At 36.8% G+C, this 20,516-nt stretch overlaps 1 protein-coding gene across 4 annotated transcripts in view; it reads right to left on the reverse strand.

The window, feature by feature from the left end:
- Positions 1–20,516, reverse strand: part of LMBRD1 (LMBR1 domain containing 1) — a 111,896-nt gene that overhangs the window by 75,122 nt on the left and 16,258 nt on the right. For 3 of the 4 annotated variants that reach the window (XM_030315781.2, XM_030315783.1, XM_030315782.1), the window contains 2 exons: positions 8,624–8,721; positions 6,435–6,502 (listed from right to left, as the gene is read on the reverse strand). In XM_030315781.2, the coding sequence (XP_030171641.1) occupies positions 6,435–6,502; positions 8,624–8,721 (166 nt within the window). The remainder of the gene's footprint in view (positions 1–6,434; positions 6,503–8,623; positions 8,722–20,516) is intronic. The other variant, XM_030315784.1, reaches the window with a different exon arrangement.

Below are 20,516 nucleotides of genomic sequence, written 5' to 3' on the forward strand. Positions count from 1 at the left end.
GGATAACAGAATTATTTAGCTGAGAACGTGCTTTATCCTTCAAGAAAAAGTATCCAAAAGCAATTCAGTTATAATGAGGGCTGCCACTCCCACTATAGGCCCAGGGAAAAGGTTGCCTCCTCTTGTTTCCTCAATTGCGGCCACAGGGCAACTGCTGCAAGGAGTCAAGGGAGCAGGACCTATGCCCAGAACTAAGAGGACAGGCCCAATACCTAGGGCCATAGTAGTGATTCTACTACCTACCCCTCAATGGGCCTGGACAGTGGAGCATTCAACCAAGGATGATTATTCTTGAGCCTTAAGATTGAATAATTTGCCTTGTTAGGTTTTGGATTTGCATGGGATGCATAACCCTTTCATTCCTTCCAATTTATCCCTTTTAGAATAGAAACGTCCATCCTATGCCTGTCCTACCATTCTACCTTTGAGGCACAAAATTTGTCTGTTTTCACAAGTTCACTGCTAATGAAGAATTTTGACTCCTTTGACTCAGACGGATAAATCATACTTCGGGTCTCACCTATACTGGATTTAGAGGATATTTAGATGAGACTTTAGACCTACAATTGATGCTGAGTTAACACTTTGGGGGCTGCTGGGATGGGATGAATGTATTTCACATGTATGAAGGACATGAATTTTGGGGGGCCAGAGAACAGAATGTTATGGTCTGAATTTGTCCTCACAAAATCCCTATGTTGGAGCTCTAACCCCAAATGTGAAGGGTTTTGGATACAGGGCCTTCAGGAAGGTAATTACTTAAATGAGGTCATAACGGTGGGATCCTAGCCCCATGGAATTGAGTCCTTTAGGAAGAGGAAGAAACACCAGAGAGCACTCTCTCCCCGAGTGACAGCACAGAGGAAAGATCCTGTAGGCCATGATCTGCAAACATCCTGATCACGGATTTCTAGTCTCTAGAACTATGAGAAAATAAATGTCTATTATTTACAGCACTCTGAAAAGACTAATACACTATACATGCTATTCTACTTTTTTATTTAGTCAGCTGATCAATTTCCACTCCTCAAACTTCAATTCAAATATTATTCCCTAGTAGGTCTTTCCTGATTCTTCAATGCAGAATTCCTATTATATGAATAGGAACTTGCTGGGGCACCTGGGTGGCTCAGCTGGTTAAGCGTCTGACTTCAGCTCAGGTCATGATCTCACAGTTGGTGAGTTAAAGCCCCACATCTGGCTCTGTGCTGACAGCTCAGAGCCTGGAGCCTGCTTTGGATTCTGTGTCTCCCCCTCTCTCTGCCTCCTCCCTGCTCATACTCTGTCTCTCTCTCTCTCTCTCTCTGTGTCTCTCTCTCAAAAATAAATAAAATGTTAGAAAAAAAAAAAAGAATAGGAACTTGCTACTCCATCATCAAAACCTGGTACCTATCTCTTATTACAGCACTTAAATGTTATAACTCAAGTTATATATTTATCTCTCTCCCCACTGTGAACCTTGAGGAAATAGACAATGACCCTCCATCTTTATCCCCAAGACTTTGCACACTACCCAACAAAGTGCTCCAAAAATGTTAGTTGCATGAATTAAACCTCAACAATGTTTTTGCCATAAAATTATCTACTGTTTTAAAAGAAAAAAAAATCACTTAACAAAAATGAGGAGTAGGTCACCATCAAGAAAATTTCAGGAAATTTAGTCAATCACTTAACTTAAATGTATATACCTCATTCAAATATGGTAATGAGAAGAACACTACCTTGGGTAACCAAAACAATTACTAGTCTTTTATTCACAAATTTCAGGCTTGTGAAATACAGGAGTCCACATATGTCCTTTTCTATCAGTGCTCTCAGCTAAAGATCTCAAATATCAATGAGAAAATAGAGGCCAATCAAAGAGGGATACTTTTATTTGCACACAAAACCTAAGAACCTACCTGTACCTCTTTTCATTTTTATCGTTCTTGTAACAATGGAGGAAATATCCTTCCACCTTAATCAAAGCCTTCCACCTGTATGGGTGCTTTTCTATGCCATTCTTTCTCACCTGTTATCCACCATGAGAGCCAAAATTATCAATTCAATTACAAAAGGACCATAGTATTGAGAAAGGCAGGAGGTAGCACAGGGAGTAACACTTAGCAATTCTTCAGCTTATCTTTCATATTTTACAAAGGAAAAAAAAAACCTCATTTTCTCATTGGAGCTAGATACTGCTATTGGAAGAGCAGAGACTAAACTCTGACTTTTCTAATGCTTAATCTAGTGGCTTACTCATCATCTCTTCCTGAATGCCTATAAAATGTACCATGAACTAAACTGAGCTTCTGATACTCTCCCATCAAACCTGCTCCTCCTTCAGAAGTGCCTATCTCAGTTGATGACAACTTCACCTTTCTGTGTAGCAAAGAATTTGGCCTTGCCCAAAAAGAGGTGTGAATTTTGCCCATGGCTCCACCAGGTACCCAATTGTCATGCCTCATAGGAGTATCTTTATTTAGGGCAGGAGCTGGCAACACCCAATCTTAAGTCGTGGGCCAGAAAGACCAACCATATGATTTACGGTGGTGGACTCTAGGTCATATGGCATCCATTGACCTAGAGGCTGAGATAACTTTGTGGGCAATCAATCAATCAGACTTGTCTACATAATAGAGTCTCAATAAAAACTCTGAATGTTAAGGCTCATGTGAGTTTCCCTGGTTGGCAATACTCCATGTATACAGTCCTACATCAATGCCAGAAGAGTTACATATCTTGAGGACAATGGAAGCTTCATATCTGGAATCCTCCCAGACTCTATCTTATGCATCTCTTCTTTTGGTTGATTTTAACCTGTATTCACTTCTTATAATAAATGGTAACAATAAACGTAACAGCTATCAGTGATTTATTTAAATCTTTCTAGAGAATTATGAAACCTAAGAATGGTTTTAGGAATTTCCCAAAGTTGCAGTTGGTGTTAAAAGTGAGAGAAATGTTCCTAAGACTTTGCAGTTTGGCTAAAAGTAGGTACACCCTCAATCTCTCTTTCTCTCACACCCTACCTATCTATCCTATCAGAATATCCTGCTGGCTCTTTCTCCAATGGCTACCATCATGCCTTGCCATCATGCTTCCTCACAGATCTCTTATTTCTACCCTTAGCCCCATAATGTCAAATCTCAAAACATCATCCAGGGATCCTTTTAAAATGTCAGATTATGTTCCTCAATAACAAAACCTCTCTAATAGCTTCTCATCTCTCCCACAAGAAATGTCAAAGTCCTAACAAAAGCCTATGATATCTTACTAAATTTGGCAGATCTAGTTACCTCTGACCCTATCTTCAGCTACTGCAGCCTTCATTCACTCCACTCCAGCCACACTAGTTTCCTCACTTTGTCTCAAACATGCCAGGGCTCAGGGCTGCCTCAGGGCTTTTCATCTGCTGGAATGCTCTTCCCCCCACAAATATTCATGGATCTCTCACTTGCTTCAAATGTCTTCTCAAATATTAACTTCTCATCAGTGCCTTCCCTAACATTTCACAACCTCAACACGACCTATTTTTGTATATTTTCTTTCTCTGCCCCTCTAAGCCTCTCTTGAATGTATGCCATGAAGAAAAGGAGTTGTCTTTTCTGTTAAGTGCTGTTTCACCAGCACCTTGCACGGTATCTGCAACATAACTAGTACACAATAATATGTGGGAAAAAAGTGAATGTTACAGTCTTCAAAATGGCTGGTCAAACTGTCGCTTCTTGTTATTGGTATATTTGCAAGAAACATTTGCTTAACTTTTAGTATACTGCTTCTAAATAAATAAATGTTGGGGCGCCTGGGTGGCTCAGTTGGTTAAGCATCCAACTTCAGCTTAGGTCATGATCTCACAGTTCCTGAGTTCGAGCCGTGTGTTGGGCTCTGTGCTCACAGCTCAGAGCCTAGAGACTGCTTCAAATTCTGTGTCTTCATCTCTCTCTGCCCCATCCCCATTCATGCTCTGTCTCTGTCTTAAAAGTAAATAAAACAGTAAAAAAAGAAAGAAAAAAAAATTATAAATAAATAAATAAATGTCATCTAGAGATCTGTTAAAAATATCAGAATCGTGCAAAATGTTACTCTAAATGAGGATTGAAGGTAATGTGCCATGGAAACAATGAGTAAATTTAAAAATATACTTCCGGGGGAGCCTGGATGGCTCAGTCAGTTCAGTGTCCGACTCTTGATTTCAGCTCAGGTCATGATCCCAGGGTCATGGGATTGAGCCCTGTGTTGGACTCCTTGCTGAGCGTGGAGCCTGCTTAAGATTCTCTCTCTCTCTCTCTCTCTCTCTCTCTCTCTCTCTCTCTCTCTGTCTTTCTCTCTCTCTCTCTCCCTACACTTATCCCCCATTCAAGGTCTCTCTCTCTCTTAAACACACACACACACACACACACACACACACACACACACACTTCGGATACCTTTTATCTGGGACAGATACTCTGGCTGTTATAAAGATTTGTGGTTTTACTGATGGTTCTCAGTTATGCTCTAAATCAGGAGCTGGCAAACTTCTGACTGCCGGTGTTTGTCAATAAAGTGTTATTAGAACTGAGCCACGTCCTTCTGTTTGCATATTGTCTACAACTACTATAGAGCTACAGTAAAGTTGAGCAGTTGCCACAAAAACCGTATCGACCTCTAACTTAAAAAACTACGCTTTAAGAAAGTGTGCTGGGGCACTAGGGTGGCTCAGTTGGTTAAGCGTCCAACTTTGGTTCAGGTTATGATCTCATGGTTCACGAGTTCGAGCCCCAAGTCAGGCTCTGTGCTGACAGCTCAAAGCCTGGAGACTTCTTCAGATTCTGTGTTTCCCTCTTTCGCTGCACGTCTCCAGCTTGCGCTGTCTCTTTCTCTCTCTCAAAAATAAATAAACATTAAAAAAACAAAAGTTTGGGGCATCTGGGTGGCTCAGTCTGTTAAGCATCCGACGTCAGCCCATCATGAACTCATGGTTCATGGGTCTGAGCCCTGCATCAGGCTCTGTGCTGACAGCTCAGAGCCTGGAGCCTGCTCTGCATTTTGTGTCTTCCTCTCTCTCTCTGCCCTTCTCCCGTTCATGCTCTGTCTCTCAAAAATAAACATTTAAAAAAAATTTTTTTTCAAGTTTGCTGATCTCTGTTCTGGATAATTTATGTTTCTAGAGAAGAGACTTTCACATTAACTTTCACATTAACATAACTGGCTTTTTTAAAAGGCCAAAAGACACTTAAAAAATATATTCAATACCTAAAATAAATAGAAAAACTACTAAAAAAATGTTCTTTCAATAAGTACTCTTTTTTCATGACACATCAAGGCAGACAAAGAGTACTGGAAATATGCCTTGATTATAAAGCATTTGTGTTCTAAGAACTCAGAACAACAAAGGATTACTGACCAATTTTATTCCCACTACAAATTGCATTTGATAAATGCTACTTTTTATTTATTGAAGTTTCTGAGATCAAATTACAAAAGGGAACTTTTAAAAGCTTATTAGCACCTCACACATTTCCTAACATTAAAAAAAAAAAAAGAATCAAAACCTATTTTAATAAGGAGAAATGTCTTCCATTAACAAGGATAAATGTTTTCCAAAGAGAAAATTTTAAATGTATAAAAAAAATTGTAAAACTTTATTGATATTAAAACGTTAAGGAAGAAGATTTAAGAAAGGAACTCACTGACAAACATTAATTCAAAGATTTAGACTGATGCATTGGATTTGAAAAGATACACAGATGGGTTTTCATCAAAGAACTGTTTATAAAAATGGAAAAACTGCAAACATCATAAATGTCCAAGTAGTCGTCACTAGAAGATTAAATAAATTGTATCCTTTAACTTTCATCTTTTTTTTTTTTTTTAATGTTCATTTATTTATTTTGAGAGACAGAGGGAGAGTGTGAGCAGGGAAAAGGCAGAGAGAGAGAGAGAGAGAGAGAGAGAGAGAGAATCCCAAGCAGGCCCTGTACTGTCAGCACAGAGCCCAACACGAGGCTCAAGCTCACAAACCATGAGATCATGACCCAAGCCAAAATCAAGATTGGATGCTTAACCAAATGAGCCACCCAGGGGCCCCTAAATAAACTGTATCCTAAAAAGAGAATGCAATACTGTCAAAAATAATGAATCTACACTACTATCCTAAAGACATACCTAAAATATGTCAGCAAGTAGGTTATCAAGAATTACATAAAATGAAATCACATTTCTGTAAAACTATAACATGGAGGGCATATGTATGGGGGGAAGGGCACTCTGCATGTACCTGAGCACATAAAAAAAATGTCTAGGCAGAACAACACAGACAAAAATGGATAATTGTGGTTACTGCTTGGTGATGATATAAAAGGTGGTTTATTCTTTTTCTTATATTTTCTTTATACATTTTTCTGAATGAGTCTTTATTATTTCCATTATATACTATTTCCATTTTCAGGGGGGAAAAAATCAAGACTTACCCAACTAAAAGAAGAAGTGCACAAATTACAGCAAATCCCAAAGTATACTTGAATGCTGTTTTAATTTGCTAGATGCCAAGGAGAAAAAGTATACTATTTAGTAAGACCTTTAAAATATAAAATATTCTTGCTACAGTGTAACAGTACTTTCATATCAAATGTACATTTATATTCAACTGCATAAAATTTCCTTGTTAAAAAAAAGAATCTTAAAATTTAATAAAAAACAATATATATGCCACATCATAAGTATCTCTGCAAACCATACTAGATTTTAAAATCTTTTCAATGATTAGACCTTATGAAAATCAGTACTCAAAAACATAATCAATTCTTCAGTGAGCATCATTAGTAAAATTATCAGAATATTTAATAAAATATTCCCCCAAACAGGAAGCAATCAGAATCTATAATACCTCTCCCCCAATTCATTGAAATGGGTTATAGTAATTGCAATAAATATTTAATATGCATATATGTGTATATGCTTTATATATAAAATATGTATTTATATAAAACAAAAATATATAAAACATATATGTAAGTTTATAAGACATCTATCATTATCTTTGTTCAAAGACAAAGAAAAATACAAAGCTGGATATTCTAAATACGAAAAGACAAGTTAACCTCAAAGAAAAGGTTAAATTGGTGTAAAAAAAAAAAAAAATTTTTTTGTCTCTCAGCCTAATGAAGTCTCTAAAAATCACTTTTTAAAATTTAAATTCATGCTTCATATAAACGAATTCTTCACAAAGGACTTAAGACAGTCTTTAGGAAAAAAACTAAAGGTTAAGGAGGATCTTAAGATCAACCAAAGAGTTGGGGAAGATGAACTTTAGAACAAGTGAAAAGAGAAAGCATGTATCTCATTCAGTTTTTAACATTAATGTCCTAACCAGCCACTGTACCTTACATATGTTGGGTTTTCAAATAGAGTTACATAGGTATCTGCAAATAATTAATTTTGACTTTCTTTATAAATATTTAAACATCTTATTTTTTCTCTAACAAATTGTACTTTTTACCACTCAGGTAATCAGTTAAAATATTGTTATGTACTTGCTCCTGATCTTAATGCAAATACTTTAAGGTTTTAATAAACCTGATTAAGCATAATTCTGGCTTTTGAGTGAAAACTGCATATATTTTTTTGTGCTTAAATACAAAATATAACCAAGGTATAAAACAAAGTCCTGTAACTCAATAAAAAGATAAAAGACATTCCTTTTATGCTGCTTTTTTCCCTTAAATCAGAAAAAAATTATTCAATTTTAGCAAATACCTTTCAACATACAATTTCTTTGACCTATTAAATTACTATATATTAATAGGTGTGCTGATTCCAAATTATCCATGTAATCTAGAGATGGACACAACTCAGTTATACTATATTAATGTATTTTTAAGATACCTCTGAATTAAATTTGGTAGTATTTCAGTTAAGATTTTTATACCAATATTAAGTGACAATGGTCTGAAATTTGGAACATGCATGTATGTTATATTTATCAGGTTTTTATATGAGTGTTATCCTGGATTAGTAAAAATTGTCTGCAAGTGTTCTTTACGTCCTAGAACAAGGGTCAGCAGACTGTCCTGTGGGCCCCATGTAGCCTGCTTCCTATTTTACTGGATCACATTATGCTCATTAAGTAGTGTCTCTGGCTACTTCTACAGTACAAGAGCAAAAGTGAGTAGTTGAGACAGGGACTATACGGCCCACAAAGCCTAAAATGTTTACTCCGTGGCCTTTTAGGGAAAAAGTCTGCCAATCCCTGTTCTAGAACTGCTCTAAACAAGTCACATGTGGCTATTGAGCGCTCGATATATGGCTAGTTCAAACTGAGATGTGCTGTAATGTAAAATACACTTTAAATTTCAAAGACTTAGTGTGAAAAAAGAAACTTAATATCTCATTAATAATGTGTTTTGCCTCTATTTGAAATTATAATACTACTTGGAACCTATTACATCAAATACAACGTATCATTAAAAATAATTTCAACTGCTCCTTTTTACTTATTTTAATGTCACTATTAGAAAATTTGAAATTTCACACCTGGCTCACATTGTATTTCTATTAGACAACACAACTCTATAATAAATTCAAACAGTCATGTCATCCTTTGAGGAAATAATCTTTCCTCTTCCCCCTAAATTGGGACCTCTAAAATAAACATACTTACAGTGCATTTACTGGTATCATCATCATCCTTTTCTTCATAGTAGAAGTAGACAAAAGGGATCCAGAAGAACACACAGAATAATATAACAGAATATAAGGCTGTGGAAAGAAATAATAGACTGAGTTCTACAGAATACATTTGAACTTAATAATTGTTATACATATATTCTTATGTGTGTGTATATTAACATACAAATTAACTTAACCAAATTCACATTTACATACCAAATTTGCTCCCCCATCTGATCTTTATACCTGTAACTCTATGTTTATATGTAATAACCAAATCAGCCTTTTCTGATCCCTGTCCCAAGAAATCAATAGCACCATCTTAATTCAAATTAACTATGGGTCAATTTTCAGCAATAATAATGATAATAACTGTGCCTATAACAAGTGTGACGGCTAACATTTGAGCTCTTACTATGTACTCACCACAGTGCTAACAACTTCCTATGAACCACCTCATTTAAGGGAATGTTAACTTTTATATTCCTTCCAACTTAAAATCAAGTAAAGTTGACAAAACATTTGCCAGTCACTCAAGTTAAAGAAACAGCTATAATTGATACTGTTCTTTTGGTACAAATAATTTCCTCAATCTAAGTTTAAAATATGTAGTGTTATAAAACTGATCTTACACAAATCAAAACTGAGAAAAGTTAAGAATGGTAAAACAGTAAAATCAGATTCAAAGTTAACAGATACAAATTACTATTTATCTGCTTTAAAATAATACTAAAGATACTCTGACCCAGTAGCCAAAGTATTTTTTTAATTCAGTCTAAAACTTAAAATTTGAACAGCCAAAGTATATTTAACAACAAAAACAACATAAACAACTTTTAGAGGCTTCATAAACCTAAGAAACGTGTTTTTAAAATTTTCTGTGAATTTGCACTTATTTGCATGTACATAAGTTCATGGAAAGAGGGACAATATAATTATATAAGACAATCACAGGATAATAATCATTATACTCCTTTGTAAAAAAAAAAAAAGGATTTGTTAGTAATGTATAATATAACCTCAATTACTTTACTGTTGGAAGGAATGATTATATAAGTTATAGAATTTTTAAACATGATCTTAATACTTGCTAGCACTATCTTATTTATCTGGAGGCCACTTATGAAACAGCCCCCATGAAATGCAGCATAGCTATAAAACTCAGCAAACAGCCCTAAATTATCAATAGAAAAGTAAAAGGTGATTTTTACTGAGCAATCATAAAATAACTGTCAGCAAACTAAATTTGGGCACTACAGATGTTTAGTGAAATATATGCAGTCTTGCTGCTCTGGAAAACAGTGTGGAGGTTCCTCAAAAAATTAAAAATAGATCTACCCTATGACCCAGCAATAGCACTGCTAGGAATTTACCCAAGGGATATAGGAGTGCTGATGCACAGGGGCACTTGTACCCCAATGTTTATAGCAGCACTTTCAACAATAGCCAAACTATGAAAACAGCCTAAATGTCCATCAACTGATGAATGGATAAAGAAATTGTGGTTTATATACACAATGGAATACTACTTGGCAATGAGAAAGAATGAAATATGGCCCTTTGTAGCAACATGGATGGAACTGGAGAGTGTTATGCTAAGTGAAATAAGTCACACAGAGAAAGACAGATACCATATGTTTTCACTCCTATGTGGATCCTGAGAAACTTAACAGAAGACTATGGGGGAAGGGGACAGAAAAAAAAAAGTTAGAGAGGGAGGCAGTCAAACCATAGGAGGCTCTTGAAAACTGAGAACAATCTGAGGGTTGATGGGGGGTGGGTGATGGGTATTGAGGAGAGCACCTGTTGGGATGAGCACTGGGTATTATATGGAAACCAATTTGACAATAAATTTCATATTAAAAAAAAGAAATATATGCAGTCTTTTAATATTATGAGAAACTATTAATGGCAGTAACTCTTTAAGGGTAATGAACACTGGTGTTTCTATCACAAGATTGAGAATACAGTTAACCCCTGAATAATGTGGGTATTGAGGCACACTCCCTGCAGAGATGAAAATCTGCATATAACTTTTGGCTCCCCTAAATCTTAACTAATAGCCTACTCTTGACTGGAAGCCTTACTGGTAACATAAACACTCAATTAACACACAGTTTATATGTTACATGTATTATACAACACATTCTTACAATAACATCAGCTAGAGAAAAGAAAATGCTATTAAGAAAATCATAAGGAAGAGAAAATACATTTATAGTACTGTACGGATTTATCAGAAAATATCCACATTAAGCGTAACTAACAGTTCAAACCTGTGTTGTTCAAGAATCAGCTGTAGTTATTATTAATATTTCTATTATAAATCTAACAGCCAATGGAAATAACACATAATCCAAATGTAATGAAAATAAGTATTCTAAAAACTTTAAAATAAAGTAAAAATAAAAGGGACACAACTACAAATCACACTAAATACTATTCTAATAATTATGATTAAAATAATCGAATAGGGACACCTGGGTGGATCAGTCGGTTAAGTGTTTGGACTCTTGATTTCGGCTCAGGTCATGATATCATGGTTATTGAGACTGAGCCCCTTTTTGAGCTCTGCCCTAATAGCTCAAAGAATCTGCTTGGGATTCTCTCTCTCCCTCTCTCTGCCCCTGCCCCACTCAAATGCTCAGGTGCATACACTATCTCAAAATATAAATAAATAAATAAATAAATAATCAATTAATCAAATAACTTATATAGAATAGGAGGAACACTAAATTAGCATAACAGAGTTTAGTGGGCTGATAGCCACATCCCCCAAATTCTCATAAATTAACAGGTGCAATAAGGCTTGGCTTCACTCTCAGCATGTTGCTTATCTTATGTCTACTACTTGGTGGCTTATGCCTTTAGGTAGCCAAATAGCCTATGGCTATTTCATAAACATTACTTATATTCCTGAACTCCTATGATCAATGATCTTGTAGCTACATAAGTTAACATCGTATTCAATTAGCATAACAAACTATAAAATTAATTCCTATAACTGATTAAAATACAAATAACCCATTTTTTAAAGTGGACAAAAGACAAACACTTCACCATGGAAGATATACAAAATGGCCAACAAGCACACTTTATTTATTATTTATTTATTTTTTCAACGTTTATTTATTTTTGGGACAGAGAGAGACAGAGCATGAACGGGGGAGGGGCAGAGAGAGAGGGAGACACAGAATCGGAAACAGGCTCCAGGCTCTGAGCCGTAAGCCCAGAGCCTGACGCGGGGCTCGAACTCACAGACTGTGAGATCGTGACCTGGCTGAAGTCGGACGCTTAACCGACTGCGCCACCCAGGCGCCCCAACAAGCACACTTTAAAAGGCCCTCATCGTTAGTCATCAAGAAGATGTCAATTAAACCGACAATGAGATACACATACCCAAAAGAACAGCTAAAATTAAACTGACAATACCAAGTGCTGCCAAGAATGTAGAGCAACTGACATTCTCATACTTTGCTAGAGGCAGGGTACAGTGGCCCAACACTACAGAAAACCGTTTAGTAGTTTCTTACCAGGTTAAACTTACAACTACCACATGATCCAGCAATTCTATTCCTCTCTCAATGAAGAGCAGCAAAATATGCAAAGTGTTTCTGCCCAGAGAAGCCTGCTGAGGTTACAGAGTCCAGGGCTTTTATTGGGGCCTTGTAAAACAGGCACAATACAAAGTACATCCAAGCATTGGGTTCACAGGAGTTAGTCCAGGGTCAGCCACACAAGCAGGCCTTCCTGAAGGTAGGCGATAACTGACTCAGGTGAACAACAAAAGTGTTCTCAGCAACATTATTCACAGTGGCCAAAAACTGGAAACGATCCAAGTGTCCATCAACAGGTAAACAGATAAACAAACTAAGTGGTATTGTATTTAAACAAATGACTAGTATATAGTAACAAAAAAGAACAAACTACGGATACACACAAGTAATAAAACAAGCCCAGACACAAGAGTACATTTTTTGTGACTGAACTTAAGGAAGTTCTAAAACTGGAAAACTAGTTTATTGCAACACAAGTCAAAAACGTGGTTGTGGTAGCTACTTACTGTAAAGAGACATGAAGATGTACAGCAACTAAAATTTGCATATGTTGCTGACAGGAACATCCCAAAAGAGACAGTTTCTAGGAATCAACACCTGAAGGAAGGAAGTGGGGAACAGACACAATTCCGAGAAGATTCTATAATATCCCTTCAGCAGTCTGTGATTCAAAATACATGTAGAACAACTGCTCTAAATCTTTGCTTTGCTAACACCACACTCTAAATCAACTATCTTCTGACTATTCTTTTTCAGTGTCCTTCATAAAGATCCCTTCCTTTAGCCCATAAATGTTAATCTGTAAAGAAAAAAAAAACTAACATTTTTATGTGTTTCAGATTAGTTCCCTAATGTCCAGGTTGAGTTTATATACCTGTAAATAAAAAAAAAAAAAAAAAGTTGCTGCTACCACTATCATGAAACAGAGAAATTGCTTCTTTTAAAGTTCTACTTCAAATTGATAATTATGTACAAAGGAAAATTATTCTTAACAGTGATGACACTCTGATATCCTTACATCTTTATAAAGTGTGCTTTAATTTGTAAATGTTTTTGTTAAAAGATTGCTACTAGCAAGTAAAAGATAAACAGACTGGTTTAATAGTCCCACTAACATCAAAGAAAACATATTAACAAATTTTAGAACCTCATGTCCACAAAAATTGGCAAGAATTAAACTCATAAAACAAATTCTTTTTTAAAAAACTTAGCAAGAAAGCAGCAAAAACAAATGAATAGAGAGCAATCATGTCATGTCCATCTTAAAAGGATATGGACAAAAACTGGGTCAAAGAATATATGATAATTGTTACGATCTTTTCATATACACAAAGCAGACAATCTACCTTTTAAAAAATGTCTATCATTAAATTGCAACTCACAGGAAAATGAATTTGGATAAATTAGGCTTTTTTTTTTTTTTTTAGTTCATTTATTTTGAAAAAGAGAGAGGGAGAGTACGCAAGCAGGGAAGGAGCAGAGACAGAGTGGGAGAGAAAGAATCCCAAGCAGGCCCCATGCCGTCAGTCCAAAGCCAACATGGGGCTCGAGCCCATGAACCATGAGATCATGACCTGAAGTGAAATCAAGAGTCAGACGCTTTAACTAACTGAGTCACCCAAGTGCCCCAACTGGGATAAATTAGGCTTTTGAATTTTTAGACATTCTTTGTTCCTCCTAACTACCGATGAAAACACTAAAACAAAGGATAATTTAGTCAATATTGTGAGATATAATTAATCATTACTACAAAGCATTTTGTTTTAGAGGGTCAAAGTATAAAGATATTCTGGGAATTCTAAAAGCCTTCTAAAATTATCCCATTTACCCAGCTGAAAGAATCCGGGGTCAGGACTGCTAGCTGCATATCCAAATACTCATTTTCATTTCAGCTGCTATGCCCCTTTTTGTCCTTCCCCTTTTCTCCAGCTTCCTGCCTGAAATGGATACATGACAACTTAAACTCCAGCCATCATTTTGGACTTTGGTAACTATATAAGATGGAAGTCATGTACTAAGGATGGAGAGCAGAGGGAAAAAAAAAAAAAAAAAAAACACACAAGTTTACGACCCTCATGATGCCATAGTACTGCCATATGATCCCTGAATAACCCATTTCCAGACTTATTTTAAATGAGACTAAAAAAAAATAAAATAAAATAAGGACAACACTATACTATACATGCCATGTATTTCCAATCTGTTAACCAGCAGACAGGTGTAAGCCCTAAAACAGAATATGACACGAGAAATAGAAGAACCCAAACATTCACTCCTGAACTATCCAGAGCCTGTGAGCCATGAGTGTAACAGATCTCAATTAACTTTTACCACTGAACATGCTAGCATCATGAGATGCCCCAGAATCCCCTGGGTTTTAGGTATACCTCTTGCCTTCACTGTGTAGCAGCAACTCTATTTCCCCTAATAACCAGCATCAATCATTGCAGCCAACATGGTAACTATTATTGCCTGTTCATTTCAATAGAATAAGGAAACCAAATGGTTAGGTGGAAGTAATACCTCCAATTCAATGAAACTATTGTTTCATCCTTACTAGAAGTGCTTCCATCTGGCTATTAAGAATTCTAACCAGCAGAACTCAGTTATTAGAAACAAGTTTTGTGACTAGGTCATTAGAAATAATTGTACAAACTACCACACTCACTTCTATCCCTTAGTTATTAAACATGGGTACAGATTATGGGACAGAGTCCCATGTAATGCTCACTAGTCCATAGCATTCTCTAAAATAATAATAATAGTAATAATACAAATACTTCTCAGTTCATTTTATGAAGCTAGCAGGGTTTTCATATGCAAACCTGACAAGAATAATAAGATACAGGAAATTTATAAACCAGTCTCACCTCTCAGTCAATTTTCAAGAGAATCCCAAATAAGGTAACAGCAAAACAAGTCCAACAAGAGATTTAAAAACCAAAAAAGCCACCATCATGACCAATCAAGGTTTATCCTAGGAGTGCAAAGTTGGTTGAAGAATAATTTACCTATGTAATACATTACTTAAAAGATTAAAAAAAAAAAAAACCACCTCACATGATGATCTCCTCTGATAAAATGTATTCAACTCAAACATCTAATGAGTATGTTCCAGTCATCATTACAGGGTTCATGAATATGGCTAAATCAAAGCTCAGAAGTCCCTACTTTCATAAGAAAGATGGGGGGAGTGGAACTCAGTGGGAGGAAAAATAAAATATTTGGAATCACTGTGTGAACAGCTCAGAGCACATTAAAAAAAAGTCTTAAAACGGTTAGAAAAACACAAACAACCTAATTTTAAAAAAGGTAACTCAAATAGAAAATTGAAAAATCCAATAAATTTTTTAAAAACATGCAATTTCTTTTTCAAAATAAGAGAAATGAAGATTAAGGACCTATCATTTCACACTTGCCACACTGGCAAAAACTAAAAATACATAGCAGTATCAAAGTTTGGCATAGAGAACACCTGAAACTAATGTAACATTGTGTGTCAACTATACTCCAAAAAAAGTACACTATGGATTCTGAAACTACAGCCACCGTCTTGCTGTTCCATATTATCCATATAATATTAGCCTTGTCAGTAGTATTTAAAAAATTTTTTTTAACGTTTATTCATTTTTCGAGAGACAGAGAGAGACAGAGCATGAGAGGGAAAGGGGCAGAGAGAGGGAGACACAGCATCCAAAGCAGGCTCCAGGCTCTGAGCTGTCAGCACACAGCCCAACGTGGGCCTCAAACTCATTAACTAGGAGATCATGACCTAAGCCAAAGTCAGATGCTCAACTGACTGAGCCACCCAGGCACCCCTTGTCAGTAGTATTTTATAGCAATATTTTAATCTCAGGTTACAGTTTCCTTGCTATTCCAAGAACTTAGATAATGCATGAACACTTTTTTTAAATGTTTATTTATTTTTGAAAGAGAGAAAGAGAGAAAGGGTAAGGGAGAGGGAGAGAGGGGGAGGGAGGGAGAGGGAGAGAGGGAGAGGGAGAGGGAGAGAGGGAGAGAGGGAGAGAGAGAGAGAGAGAGAGAAAGTGAACGAACGGGGGAGGGGTAGACAGAGAGGGAGACAGAATCCAAAGAAAGTTCCAGGCTCTGAGCAGTCAGCACAGAGCCCAACACGGGGTTCCAACTCATGAGCCATGAGATCAAGACCTGAGCTGAAGTCAGACACTTAACCAACTGAGCCACCCAGGTGCCCCAATACATGAACACTTTTATTTTTTTTTTTTTTTAATTTTTTTTTTCAACGTTTATTTATTTTTGGGACAGAGAGAGACAGAGCATGAACGGGGGAGGGGCAGAGAGAGAGGGAGACACAGAATCGGAAACAGGCTCCAGGCTCCGAGCCATCAGCCCAGAGCCCGACGCGGGGCTCGAACTCACGGACCGTGAGATCGTGACCTGGCTGAAGTCGGACGCTTAACCGACTGCGCCACCCAGGCGCCCCCATGAACACTTTTAAATGTTCTTTTTCTCCCCTTCATTTTGAAGGTAGTATATACTCATTTGGGTAATTTTGCAAAATAAAAATATACACACAAAATAAAACAGTTACACATAATTCAACTACCTAAATGCCACCTAATTTAACCTTTGGGATGTTTTCTTTTAGTTGTTGATTGCACACACAGCTTTTATTTTTATTTTCTATATAACTGTAATAGATTGGGCCAGGGGCCAGGAAACTACAGCCTATAGGCCAAATCTGGCCCACCACCTGCTTTTGTAAATAATGTTCTATTGGAATATAACAGCAAAAACAAAAACACCAACTTTAGGATACAGAGCAATTGGAAGGATCACACCCTTTTCATGGGAATTAAAGTGGTATAAATACTGAGGAAAATAATTTGTCATTATTTAGAATGTTCAAGATGCACATAACTTATGGTCCATCAATTTTATGTATGTATTTTGCACATACGCAACAGGAAACGTGTACAAACATGTTCCTCACACAGTTTTTAGTAGCAAAAAATCCAAATGTCCAGACTGATCACCATGTGTTATATTCATACACAATAAACTACACCTTATGCAAGAACACGTAAGAATCTCAGAAACATAAGGCTGAATGAAAACAAGTAATTTCATATAAAGTTCAAAATGTAAAACCAAAGATACAGCATGGCAGATACAGCAAGGCAAAGCAAGGGATTAACAGACTAAAAAAGTCAGAATAGTGATTACTTCTAAGGGGGTTGGAGGAGAGATGGCACCAGGGAAAGGCACACAAGGGACTTCAAACTTTATATGTTACATGCTTAATAAATATTTTGCAAGTATAAAAGTATTATATGTTGACTAAACATCAAATCTGTCAATATTTGCAACACTGCTATGTCAGCTGCATCTGGATTCTTGACCCAGAGAAACTGTGAGATAATGTTTGTTTTAAACTGCTAAATTTGGGTGTGATTTGGTACACACAACAGGTAACTACTACTGCTGTTAATAGTACCTCACTGATTCAAACAGCAAGGAGCATGATCTGACAGTATACAACTCAGCAAGGAGCATGATCTGACAGAGAACAAAACTGTTTATAGGCTTTAACTTAGAATATGTAGTCTGAAGAATAGTCATTTTCCTTAAGGGTTTTTGTTTTGTTTTGTTTTGGTTTTTTTTGGTTGTTTGTTTCCTCTACTATTTCCACTTGGAAACAAATCCTTAGGACACTAAGTCTCACGGAGTCATTATCCAGAGAATGTCTTGAGCAAATGTAATCCAAAGCCATTTAGAAAACTTCCCCCAATGATTAAGAATACAGTCTTTTAAGAAGGGGGAAGGAAAGCACAACTATCTCATCAAGAACTTCACAAAACTGAATCAAAAAAAAAAAAAAGTCCTCCAATTTAGTCTCAGTCCATCTTACCTAAAAAAGCAATTTAGAGATGTTTTCACAACAATAAAGAATCAAAAAGATGTGGGGCGCCTGGATGGCTCAGTCGGTTAAGCGTCTAACTTCAGCTCAGGTCACGATCTCATGATTCGTGAGTTCGAGCCCCACGTCGGACTCTGTGCTGACAGCGCGGAGCCTGGAGCCTGCTTCAGATTCTGTCTCCCTCTCTCTCTGCCCCTCCCCCGCTCTGTTTCTGTTTCTGTCTCTGTTTCTGTTTCAAAAATAAATAACCCTTAAAAAAATATTTTAAAACAAAGAATCAAAAAGATGTAAATCTGATGAGATGTTAGGTCAATTCTTCTAATTTTCCCGTATCATTGCACAGGGGTTTACTTTCCTTGCTCTCTTAGCTGATGTGAATTAAAACAACAACAGATACCAGATACCACATGTCTCATACTCCTCATACCATGAAGTAGATACTACTTTATCACCACTTCACAAGTGGAGTAGTCATAAAGAAGTTAAATGACTTCAAGGTCCCACAGTACTCATCTCAAACTAGACACTAGGAGGTTGCAAACCCTACATTCAAAATGCATAGTAAAGACTCCAGGTACAACTTTTCAGGATTTAACCAACAGGGAGTAACGAAAAACTTCATAAAAGCCCTCTTAAGTGCTCTTAAGGCATGGCATAGAAATAGGAGTTTGAAAGTTTCTTGGTCCATCTTATTCTTCCTTAGTTCCATAACTTACCTCATCTAAATATGCATACATCTATTTTCACTAGAGAAACACTGAAGAGCAAAAAGAACTTATTATAACACCTAATAATCTAGGATTCTTTGAATAAGAGCATTCGTATGGTGAACAACAATGCAGTAAATGCTTTTTAAAAAAATACAGATACACTAGATCCTCAAACCAGTAGTATTTGAAACAGCCCAAAACTATGGCCAACAGGCACATGAAAAGATGCTCAACGTCACTCCTCATCAGGGAAATACAAATCAAAACCACACTCAGGTATCACCTCACGCCAGTCAGAGTGGCCAAAATGAACAAATCAGGAGACTATAGATGCTGGAGAGGATGTGGAGAAACGGGAACCCTCTTGCACTGTTGGTGGGAATGCAAACTGGTGCAGCCACTCTGGAAAACAGTGTGGAGGTTCCTCAGAAAATTAAAAGTAGACCTACCCTATGACCCAGCAGTAGCACTGCTAGGAATTTACCCAAGAGATACAGGAGTACTGATGCATAGGGGCACTTGTACCCCAATGTTTATAGCAGCACTCTCAACAATAGCCAAATTATGGAAAGAGCCTAAATGTCCATCAACTGATGAATGGATAAAGAAATTGTGGTTTATATACACAATGGAGTACTACGTGGCAATGAGAAAGAATGAAATATGGCCCTTTGTAGCAACATGGATGGAAATGGAGAGTGTGATGCTAAGTGAAATAAGCCATACAGAGAAAGAGAGATACCATATGTTCTCACTCTTAGGTGGATCCTGAGAGACTTAACAGAAACCCATGGGGGAGGGGAAGGAAACAAAAAAAAAGAGGTTAGAGTGGGAGAGAGCCAAAGCATAGGAGACTGTTAAAAACTGAGAACAAACTGAGGGTTGATAGGGGGTGGGAGGGAGGGGAGGGTGGGTGATGGGTATTGAGGAGGGCACATTTTGGGATGAGCACTGGGTGTTGTATGGAAACCAATTTGACAATAAACTTCATATATTGAAAAAAAAAAAAAAAAAAAAAGAAACAGCCCAAAACTGAACTCAACTGATCATGAATTTCAGAATAAACAAGCTATGATATGTTAATACAATGGAATATTTATAGCAATGACAATCAACAAAGTACTGTTACCTGCAATAATACAGATGAATCTCAAACATAATGCTAAACACTAAAGAAACCAAACAGAAAACAATATATACTATATAATTCAATTTACATCTACACAAAAAATGACAGCCCAAGAATCAGTGTCAGAAGAAGGAAGGGTCTCTAGGATAAAGTGATAGGACAATTACAGAAGGGCTGAACACACCAGTCTTTTTTTTTTTTTTTCAACGTTTATTTATTTTTGGGACAGAGAGAGACAGAGCATGAACGGGGGAGGGGCAGAGAGAGAGGGAGACACAGAATCGGAAACAGGCTCCAGGCTCTGAGCCATCAGCCCAGAGCCCGACGCGGGGCTCGAACTCACGGACCGCGAGATCGTGACCTGGCTGAAGTCGGACGCTTAACCGACTGCGCCACCCAGGCGCCCCACACCAGTCTTGAATAATTCCCGCTTTTGGTTTGGGCTCTATTGCTACAACCCCTGAATGCATACAAAATCAAAACAAAAAGTTAGAGAAACTATTAAGTAAAATGAAAATTCACTTAAAAGAAATTAAAGGAAACAATCACAAAACCAAAAGGCAACCAACGGAATGGGAAAAGATATGTGC

The sequence above is a fragment of the Lynx canadensis genome, chromosome B2 (genome assembly GCF_007474595.2).
Source record: "Lynx canadensis isolate LIC74 chromosome B2, mLynCan4.pri.v2, whole genome shotgun sequence".
Classification (NCBI taxonomy): Eukaryota; Metazoa; Chordata; class Mammalia; order Carnivora; family Felidae; genus Lynx; species Lynx canadensis.